Below are 11130 nucleotides of genomic sequence, written 5' to 3'. Positions count from 1 at the left end.
TTAATGGAAAGTTAAGCAGAAGGGGAAAGTGTGGAAGAAAAAGGTGCACAAGCAGCAGGGATGACCGCAGCCTGGAGAGGATTGTCAGGAAAAGACCATTCAAACGTGTTGGGGACTTTCACAAGGAGTGGACTGAGGCTGGAGTTCGTGCATCAAGAGCCACCACACACAGACGGATCCTGGAGATGGGCTTCAAATGTCATATTCCTCTTGTCAAGCCGCTCCTGAACAAGAAACAACGTCAGAAGCGTCTTACCTGGGCTAAAGAAAAAAAGAACTGGTCTGTTGCTCAGTGGTCCCAAGTCCTCTTTTCTGATGAGAGCAACTTTGCATCTCATTTGGAAACCAAGGACCCAGAGTCTGGAGAAAGAATGGGGAGGCACACAATGCCAGATGCTTGAAGTCCAGTGTGAAGTTTCCACAGTCTGTGTTGGTTTGGGGAGCCATGTCATCAGCTGGTGTTGGTCCACTGTGCTTCATTAAGTCCAGGGTCAATGCAGCCGTCTACCAGGAGATTTTGGAGCACTTCATGCTTCCTTTTGCAGACGAGCTTTATGGGGATGCTGACTTCATTTTCCAGCACGACTTTGGCACCTGCACACACTGCCAAAAGTACCAAAACCTGGTTCAGTGCCCATGGGATTACTGTGCTTGATTGGCCAGCAAACACGCCTGACCTGAACCTATGGGGCATTGCCAAGAGAAAGATGAGAGACATGAGACCGAGCAATGCAGAAGAGCTGAAGGCTGCTATTGAAGCTTCCTGGTCTTCCATAACACCTCAGCAGTGCCACAGGCTGACAGCATCCATGCCACACCGCATTGAGGCAGTAATTGATGCAAAAGGGGCCCAAACCAAGCACTGAGTACATATGCATGCTTCTACTTCTCAGAGGTCCAATATTGCCCTGTTTGCAGTCCTTGTTTTGCTGATTTCATTTAATATTCTAATTTTCTGAGATTGTTAATTTGGGGTTTTCATCAGCTGTACGCCATAATCATCACATTTATAACAAATAAAGGTTTGACATATCTCGCTTTGCATGTCACGAGTCTCATATATTAGTTTCATCTTTTAAGTTGAATGACTGAAATAAACGAACTTTTCCACGATATTCTAATTTTTCGAGTTTCACCTGTAAGTCAGATTGACCTCACTGAGGTGAACTTTAAAACCAGCACTTTTAGAACTGTAGATTTAATGCAAAGTTTACCGATCAGTTGCAACTAGCTTGTGAGAAGTGTCTTTCCTGAAAGTAACCACAAAAAAAGCAGGAGTTTTATTTTTTATTTTTATTTTTTTTTGGGGGGGGGGAGGCAAGGTCGGCCTGATGGACCCGCTCCCCCTCCTGCCCGATCAACTCCTGGTTAGTTAAGTTATAGGGTTCTGGGCTCGAATTGCTTCCGTCGTCCTCTTGAAGTGTAACTGCGATCCTAAAGTATTAGGAAGCGTATCCCATGCGATCCAGTGGGACTTCTGCGTCGACGCGTTAAGGGACTGCGTCTTTAAGCCGCCCCTTTGGAAGGAGGGGCGAAGGTGCGGAGTATGTCCCACTGAACATCGCCAGACTCTTTCATGGCTAATAGAGCTACTTAGGATCGGGCTAAATGGGCATTGCGAAGAAATGGGTTTTGTGCAAATACTCCAACTTCCACGGTGGTCTTGGGAAGCACCTGTGCAGGAAGGAACCTGTCGAAGGCGAAGAGTCTGTCTCATCCAGAAATACATTAAGGTTTGCTTTTCAATCGGGGGTCGTGAAAAGAATTACCAGTTGCGCATTGAAAGGCCCTCCAGGAGACAGGCAAACTTTGGGGGGGGGGTCTGGCCGAGGGGCAGCCACTTGCAGTCTCTTGCAGCAAAAACCACAGCAGAGTTTTCCCCCCTCGCTCCCTTTAAACCTTCCTGCAATCACCTTTATAATTAGGATTATAAATGTGTACCATAAATGCCACCACCTCGCTCTAATTGCTACGCAAACAGCTTGTTACCGCAGCAGTTGGTAAAATCCTGCAGTCCTAATAAAATTAACCTGGGTTGGTGCGGAGAGAACCTCGTCGAAAGCATACGCTCTCTAACCCCAGAGGGAGATGCGGGCCCAATCCGACGCATTAGAGCGCAAGCCCCTCAAGGCTTACTCAGAAGTAAAATCCCGTTGAGCTCAATGGCTTTGACTCCCAAGTTTAAAAAACTAATAATGTCGCAGCAGCAGACAGAAGCCTCTGATGGAGACGACTGGCTGCTGTCGTTACTGCTTCTGAAAACCCCAAGGGTGTTCTTTGGTGTTCAAGGGATCTCTCTGCAGGATCCTTTCCGGCAGTTTCTAAGGGATCTGATTCTGCCACTAGATGGCTGGGTGAGTTTCTGACTCGTAACCTCTTCACAATGGCAACAGGGCAGATTCCGCCAACCTGTAGCAAGAAACCCTGCTATAGATGCGTATGTGTACACAGCAGCAGCGTTTACACGTCTCAGTGTACACGAAGTCTCCTGGGCTCCAGCAGGTAACTGGATCTCGTGGTCCCTGAGCCCCCATTTGCACTTGGTGGTTCCCCCCGCCCCATCGCTCACCCATTTAGCTTCTGTTTGGCGCTTGGATGTGGTTTCTGGACCTCAGGATTCTAGTCAGAAACAGAGTAGAGCCCACCAGGGGATGCGGGATAGCGCGGCCTTCTGGGGTGGCAGGGATAATAAACCACAATGAATATTGTACCGCCTTGGAGAAGACACCGGTTCTTAGCCTCAGTTATAATCTGTGAAATGGGAATATTCTCAGCCTGGCTTCCCAGGGCTGGTGTGAAGAGCCCACAAGAAACAGAAATCATGACGGGTAATTTTAAAGTAGCTTTAAAGTAGAGCATAAGACTCTAGGGTTGTGGGTTCGAGCGCCACCTTGGGCAAAAGATTGCGGCACTGCAAGGGGTTGGACTAGATGACCCTCGGGAGCCCCCTTCTACCTCTACAATCCCATGATTCTCGGGCTGAGTTTCCACGAGCGCAGCAGTGAGGCTTCTTTCCCAAGATGCGTGCATAGGATTGTCACTTTTCAGTGCATTGGCCAGGCCTGATCCAGGCCACGTCAGGCTGCCAACTGGAGGTGCGCTCTTGGCTGGGAGCAAATCCTGTTGACCTTAGTGGGGTTCCCTTCTGCCCAGACACCCGCGTAGGGCCGCACAATAAGTTCGTGTATGTCCCACTGATTCCAGGGGAATGAGAGACGCGCTTAACCCTTGGACCAGGATGGGGTGTCCAAGCGCGCAGCTCTGGCTGGCTTGTACCCACCGAAGGCAGAAGCAGAGACTCCGGCCCTCTCTTTAAACTCAGCTATTATTGATTCCAGAGCTTTTGAGTCGGGTTACTTAAAAGAGTTTCCTCTCCTTTCCCCCACCCAATACAGAACTATTAAACAGCAATCCTTATCCTTAAACATCGGTCTTTCATTTTCAGTTCATAAACGATGCAATCCTATACGCATTTAGCTGAGGATAATATCCCATTGAGAACTCTTACTTCTTTTGGGCACAACTAGATTTAGCGAAACTTCCGTCTGTTTAAAGTTGTTTACAGGATCATAGCAGCCCCCAAATCAGACCCATAACTCCCAATTAAGTCACCTTGGGGCTGATGCCCCCTTTGCGCGCGCTGGGGGAAATCCTGTACCCACTTCCCTGGCCAAGAAGCCCCATTGAACTCCCAGGGGTTTCTATTCGAGTAAGCGTGTTCAGTATAGGATTGCGCTCCGAGGCGCGCAGATGGGGCGCAATCCCACCGTAGCCTGGCGGTTACATTTGTTTACTTCTTATTTCATTTCTTACCCCACCTTTCCCCCAGGGAGCTGGAGGTGGCCTACGCGGATCTCCCCCTCCCCCAACTGTAACCTCACAACAACCCCGCGAAGTAGTTTAGGCCAGTGGCGTAGCGTGGGGAGTGCAGGGGGGGCCGGCCGCACCGGGCGCAACATCTGGGGGTTAGGGTTAGGGGGCGCAAATCCACGGGTTAGGGGTGCAAATTACTTGCCTTGCCCCGGGTGCTGACAACCCACGCTACGCCACTGGTTTAGGCTGCGAGGCAGTGTCTGAGAGGCGCAAGGCTCACCACGCGTCTGAGTTGGGCAGGGGGAGGCTTGCTCGTCTAGTCTGGCGGCGGCAAATCAACTCGAGTTAATATTTTTACAGCTAGGAAGGTCCCACTTGGCCTTGAAGCTCCGATCTAAGGAGTCGTGAGAAGTGGTGTTTGGTCTGAAAAGACAGTCCTGTATAGGGAAGCCTTCTAATGTTTACTGTTTTATTATGTTTTTATAGATGTTGGAAGCCGCCCAGAGTGGCTGGGGCAACCCAGACAGATTGGCGGGCTACTGTTGTTGTTGGTTTGTTATTTCCTCTTCTTTTTTTGTTTAAAAATGCCTGGCCAAGGTTCCACACCCAATTCTCTCTCTATCTCTCGTCTCTAAGAATTGCAAGCTGCCCGAAAACCCCAGCCCACTGCAAAAGGAACAAAATAAAAGCTGTCACTTTGCAAGGACTCAGGCAGCAGCAGCAAACACCCAAACAAAACCACAGCGGAAATGTCCTCGGCCTCCCCGCGGCCACCACACACAGCCGCGCACAGCCGCCTTTGAAAGGGAAGCGGAGCTGTCGCCCGCACCTCTCCGGCAGGCAGCAAAGGCTGCTGTGCGCCCTAGTCTGGCCGGGCAGGGCGCGTGCGTGCATATGTGCCGGGGGAGAGCCCTCTCTTAGAGAGCCCTTTTCATCTCCCGAGGGCTGCCAGCCAGGACAGTCCAGGGGAGCGCTTGATCCTCGAAGCGGGTGTGTGTCAGCCGTCAAAGCACCCTCCTCTCGCTTTTTTTTTTTTTTTTTGGAACCCAATTTGAATCTCAAAACGCTTCCTTTTCTGCATTCAGGCGGCGTGATTAGGAAGCACCTAATTGCAGATCATCAAACCCCTTCCTTCCTCCTTTGGGCTCTCAGCTTGGGGTTTGGGGGCAGCTGGAGATTTGATTCTGAGGCGGGCAGATCAGAGGACAGTCTCTTCCCCCCTCCCCATTCTCCCCTCCCCACCCCTCTCCAGCCAACCTACCCAATACAAATAAACAAATCTCTTCCCAGCATGTGAGGCTGCCCATCTGGGAGCAGAAGGCCGCCCTGTGCAAATTCACACACACACAAAACGAAGGCAAAACACAATGTCTTCCTAAAAGCAGAACTGAAAAGGAGGAAGAAAGGTATGTTTACTAGACCAGCTTCCCACCTAAAAGCCAGGAAAAGGGAGGATTATTATACCTCACCCACCTCCCCGCAATAAGGCAAGCAGAGAGCTGCTTTCCAATATTTGGGGTAAAAAAAATCAGTGAACGTTTTATAAATCGTTTCTAAAAAGTCACAGCGGTTTTTTGAAAGCAACGAAAGAATCCCAAAACGCGATTGTTGTACCAAGAACGCGTCTACAAGAACAAAAGCGCTTGTTTTGTTTTAAAGTTGTTGTATTTTTGTTGCTGTTGTTCTTTTCGGAAAGTGGTTTTACACCTTTTCTCCGCGGAGAGTGCCTGTGCACACTCCCTACATACGTCAAACTCTGGAAACACGCAGAAGAGAACTCTAAACCTGGAAGAAACGCGATACACACACACACACACCCGTGTTTAGATGTCACAGCTGCCAAGCGCCAAATCTAAGGGAGTGAAGGAGCGGGAGGAGACCTTATAGCGCCAAGAAGTTAAATTAATTTAAGAACGAGAAAAATATGGAGGGTGGTGGGGAAAATCTTGCTGCAGAGTTCGGCTCTTTGAGCAAACGAGAGCGATGCTCAATTGCATTTGGGAAATTGAGGCGCTGCGCTCTGCGTCTTTGTCCAGCATCTCTCTGCTGGAAGAGAAATGAGAATCTTCTTCTTCTTCCCCCGCCTCCTTTCTTGTCTTTTAGGGGACCGTTCCCCATGGCAACTTTCCCTCTGGCCTCGCCAGATTCCACCCAGCTCGTTGGGCCTGATCCAAGAAATAAATCCGATGCGTTGGAGCGTCTCCTCTTGAGGGTCCCCTGGAGTCGCCTCCAAGTTGGGGCGCTTTCCTCGCGCTCCTCCTCCTCCTCCCTGGCTCTGCCCGGCGAGTTTTCCTCGCCACGCGTGCCCAGCTGCGCCTTAGCTCTCCCCGGCTACTTGGGTCAGGATTTCTGCTCCTCTCGAAGTAATAACGACGGTGTGCTCGAACTGGGCAGATCTGAAACACACAAGCAGACGCAGTAAGTGGCCAAGGGGCCAAAGAGTAACCGAGTTTTATTTACTGGCGGAGAGATATATAATTTCGAAAGAAAACCACTCAAGGAGGCAGCTTCCGCTCTTTCCCCTAGCCAGAGAGAGATAAAACCGATTTAAAACTAAACAACAAACTACAACTTTTTTAAAAAAGAAAAGAAAAGTAGGCACCTTTTATTGTCCACGGATACTGCGGTCCATTTGTCCTTTAGGATTTTAAATTCGTAAGATCCTTCCATGAGGATTGGTTCTGCCATGCAGCAAAAATAAAACAGAAACGAGGTAAGAGTTTGTCCACTGGCCTGCAAGCCAAATCTATTCTGGACCCAGGCAAAATACCCGATATTTTATTTTTACTGTGCGTTCCCCGTCCCCCACCACATTGGAAACAGCCTAAAAATAAAACCAAAGAAAGCAGCCCCTGAACTGAGGAGGAGAAAGTGGCAACCTTCAGGCTTGAACTTGGGTGTCTTCTGTTTTTAAAGTGCGAAGAAGGGCATTTTAATCAAGCTTTAATTAAGATCCCCATGGATCATAACAGCCAAAGCGCCAGCCGCTCTCCTCCAAACAGCAGATAGGATAGAAATATTAGTTGTTGTTTTTCCCCCCCCCCCTTTAAGAGCAGGCTTTAAAATGTTCATTAAATCAGCAAAACAACAATTTTCTTATTTTCCTCTAATTGCCGCGCCATTTAGGCGCGCCGTGAGCGCGGAACACATTTTTCCCCCCTTCGCCCCCTATGATTGGTATTTAGGATGAAGCTCAGTCGCCAAGGCGAGGGCTGCTGCCTGGCTACTCAGAACTCAGCAGAGCTCAAAACGAGGGAGCAGCAGCTCCTGGGTCTACAATAAAGGGCCCAATCATTCCCAGAGAGAGAGAGAGAAGGGTGATTAACATTGCATTTTTGGGGGGTGGGGGACACACGCACAGAGACTTTAGATTGTGCTCTTGCGGCAAACCCAGCTCCTCAAACCGCGCGGCTTGCCAAAGCGCAGGTCACATCTGTCATTTTGATGGACTGAGGAATTTCCATCTCTTCCCCTCCTCTCCCCCCCTCGATTTGTTCCACGCACTTCCGTCGAAACGACCAACTCTGCAGGGCTGTTGGGAGGGTAAACACTCATCTAGGGAAGGGGGACTTCCTCCGGAGGTGGTGGTGAACTCTCCTTCTTCGGAGGGTCTTTAAGGAGTTGAGATTCCTGCATTGCAGGGGGGTTGGGCTGGATGATCCTGGGGAACCCCTTTCTAACCCTACAGTTCTGCGGTTCTATATGGGCAGGGGACCAACGCGCTGCGTAAACTTCGTTTTACTTCCGAGGATTAATGCGCGCACATCGGTAACAGTAAGAGGCTCCGAGGGTGCGACAGCCGTTGTGACTGGTTGCAACTCACTCTGGCTGGATCGGGGCTAAAACTGGAGGGTTGGGGAGAGGTGGAATTAAAAAAATCACATACCCAGTACAAACAAGCAAGCTATGCAGACCGGGGCCAGGGGAACGCACCGAATGCCTTCAAAACAAAAACAAAAACCTGGCGATTTTGAGTCAATCCGAATAGAAGGTGGCTCCCCTTTTCGATACAAACCGCAACTAACCTATTGTGAACGCCATGCCCTCTTGCATTAACAAATCGCTTTCGTTCTCTGTGGAGTGGAGAGAAAAAAGAAGCGTTTCAATTACAAGGGGGAAAATTGCGCGCCCGCCCTCAGTAGAGTATATCTGCAATCCTTTTTGGGGAGCAGAGTTTCTTTTTAGTATTTGAGGTAGTGGTGGCCTGAAAACGAAGCACACCTCACCCATTCCTCAAAAAGGTCCAAATCGCTCTCCGTCTTGCCCATATAGCGAATTATTCCCAATTCGAGACATTGCAGCCCAATTCGAGCATTCAGTTGTTGCAACCCTGGTCACCAAGGGCAGAGTTAACCCCCGTTAGCTGGTGGATTTCAGTGATGCAGAAAGAGGTGGGGGGGGGGAGAGGAGATCAGGAAGAAAATAAATTCAGGCTGCTTTGCAACTCTGTGAGTTTTTAACTTAAAGCCACCCCACCTCACCATGTTTCAGAATTATTATTTTTTTAAACTGAAGGTGGAAAAACACTTTTTCTTTTTTAAAAATCAAATCAAATCAAAAGCAATCATTGTCCAACTGCTAAGTTTTGTTTCCCTTGAAGCAAAAGCAAACAGAAGCATTTCTGAATTATAAGGAGGCACTAACAACAGGGGTGGGACGCGGGTGGCGCTGTGGGTAAAACCTCAGCGCCTAGGACTTGCCGATCGTATGGTCGGCGGTTCGAATCCCCGCGGTGGGGTGCGCTCCCGTCGTTCGGTCCCGTCGTTCGGTCCCAGCGCCTGCCAACCTAGCAGTTCGAAAGCACCCCCGGGTGCAAGTAGATAAATAGGGACCGCTTACCAGCGGGAAGGTAAACGGCGTTCCGTGTGCTGCGCTGGCTCGCCAGATGCAGCTTGTCACGCTGGCCACGTGACCCGGAAGTGTCTGCAGACAGCGCTGGCTCCCGGCCTCTAGAGTGAGATGAGCGCACAACCCTAGAGTCTGGCAAGACTGGCCCGTACGGGCAGGGGTACCTTTATCTTTACCTAACAACAGGGGTAGCCAACGTGGAGCCCTCCAGATATTGTAGCTCTCACCAGCACAGCCCCAATAGTCATGGATTATGGGATCTGAAGTCCAACATCCGGAATGCACCTGCAGTAGGTTCTCATTGTACCAACACCTGCTTTCTCCCTCAGCACCTTCAGCTGGAAGTATGTAAAGTGATAGGACCTGCTCTGGAGCAATGTGCAAAAATGCTGGAACATGAGATTGTCTTCTCCTCCCTTCTGTTTGTCTCTCTTTGTGTGATATCAATTTGGATTGTGAGGGTCGAATTCTGGGTTCCCCTCCTAACCCCCACCCCTGCCCACTTCTGTCCTAGCTCTTTGCTTTCCAAGTGCCTATGTAACCAAAAGGGTGAGGTTGGGGCGATTGCCAGGAGTTGACTTTTATTAACAACACTGAGCCCTGGGCATGGTTTTGCTGCTGTACAAAGTTGATTCACAATTCTATTCGGAGGGGAGACCACAACAAAGGAAGTGAGTGTCACTCTGCATCAAAGAAAAGTTGGAGCTTCTGATCTGCTTCTTCCAATACTCGCCCCAGTGTCAGTAAGAATCTCACAAGCGAATCTTGTGTCGTCCTTTCTCAGTTCAGCTAAAAAAGTCAAGGAGCCTCTTCCAACTCTATGATTCTAAGGGCAATAGCTACAGGAACCAGAGTCTACTTGGGGAGGGCAGACACACCCGGACCCTAAATCCTGGCTCTTATTTGTCAAATGATACTGAATTACTGGGCAGGGTTCAATTCAGATTATCCTCAAAGCTCCACTCTAATTTCAGAGAGCCCAGTGTTAAGGGTGAACTTAGCCCATAGTGGGTCCAATGGGCAAGAAGGCAGTTTCCGCACGTGATGGAGAGGAAAGTAAGGGGCAGATGGGGCTCATCCACTTGGGAAGATAGCCCACCTAGGAGAAGGAACATTCTGATCCTAAACCTCTCCTGCCTTGTGGGATATCTTCAGGAGAAGAAAAGGCTAAGGAGTAAACCTTACATAAATTGAGAGTGGAGTCCCTAAGACAGTTGGATGGTGCCTTGTACACTTCCTTCCAGCAACTCCCTGCAGCCAAGCTGGTGCCAAACCTATTGCTCTGCTTTCCTTTGGACCACATCAGCGAGGCTGAGAGGGGAGTCTTGTTCTCTGGGTAGCTCAGGACCTCTATACACACTGCCCAGGCTTGCGCTCAGGGGAGGTCACTTTGGTGCTGCTAACACAGTGGTCCGACTTCACCCCTGGAGGCACACTCCATTGTCTCTCGAGACAGACAGATGCCAACAATAGATTGGTTGCGGCACGAACTTTTGTAAGCAACAGCTTATTTCAGAAGATGCATCAGGGAGAGCAAAAGCACTTCAGCTTGGCACTCCAGGAGAGGGTCCCTGTTTGCAACCAAAACACTCAAGTCCTATCTGCAGAAATGGAGGCTAAATACGCTGCCTTCGAAATGTCACCCTGCCACAGCTTTCAGTTAAACAATGGACAGCCTCCAAAGGGCAACACAAAAGCTGTGTGTTTCAGCTGTGATCCCAAAGTCCTCTCTTGATGCTGTGGTCACCGGGAATTCAACTTCTCTCTGCAAACTCTCCACACCAGCCTGTTTAGCACGATAGATGGGAATGGTAAAGCTGACTCAAGCAGTTAAAGATCGTGATGACTTTATACGTAAGAAAATCCTCCAGCCCATGTTTCCCAGAAGGTAGTGAGAGTTGGGGTAGTCCCAGTGTTATTGGACTTTAATTCCTAATCATTGGTCATGCTGGCTAGGGCTGATGAGAGTTGTAATCAAACAATTATCTGGAAGGCACGTTGACCACGCTGCCCTATAGTCTTGCAACACGTCAAAACCTTAAAACAACCACGCAACATCCCCCACAACCAAACTAACTCGCAACAGTAGATATCCCTTCAGTCTAAAGCAGGGGTAGCTAATGCAAGGGCCTTCTTACCATGATGTCAAACATACAGGTGGCAGTGGAAGTAAGATCCTATCCCATGCAGGGCCATCTTAAGCATATCTGGCGCCCCACCTGGCAACTCCAAAACAAGGGAGGGGGTGGTGGAAAATGTCCTCTGCCTCCCTCATGGCCCCGATCCCCGGTGTGATGGCAGCGATCAAGCAGGAAAACACGCTGGCGGTCAAGCTCTCTGGCGTCCGGGCGCAAAGCAGGAGGACAATGACCAGGACCATCTTTAGCAGATGCAGAGGCTGGGGAGGGAAGCTGCCCGTCCGCCAGCCATATAGTTGGCAGGGCACAGCTGGCGGGCGTGCAGGGAAAG

General features: G+C 49.8%; 1 protein-coding gene across 5 annotated transcripts in view; it reads right to left on the bottom strand.

Annotated features, from left to right (window-relative positions):
- Positions 1-5456: 5456 nt before the first annotated feature.
- Positions 5457-11130, bottom strand: part of METAP1D (methionyl aminopeptidase type 1D, mitochondrial) — a 100418-nt gene continuing 94744 nt past the window's right edge. For 4 of the 5 annotated variants that reach the window (XM_083572170.1, XM_083572173.1, XM_083572176.1 and 1 more), the window contains 3 exons: positions 7839-7886; positions 6416-6494; positions 5457-6209 (listed from right to left, as the gene is read on the bottom strand). In XM_083572170.1, coding sequence (XP_083428296.1) covers positions 6131-6209; positions 6416-6494; positions 7839-7886 — 206 coding nt within the window. In that variant the 3' untranslated portion in view covers positions 5457-6130. The remainder of the gene's footprint in view (positions 6210-6415; positions 6495-7838; positions 7887-11130) is intronic. The other variant, XM_083572171.1, reaches the window with a different exon arrangement.

Source organism: Podarcis filfolensis (assembly GCF_964270895.1).
Source record: "Podarcis filfolensis genome assembly, chromosome: 1".
Taxonomy (NCBI): Eukaryota; Metazoa; Chordata; class Lepidosauria; order Squamata; family Lacertidae; genus Podarcis; species Podarcis filfolensis.
This window is presented reverse-complemented; position numbering and strand designations above follow the sequence as displayed.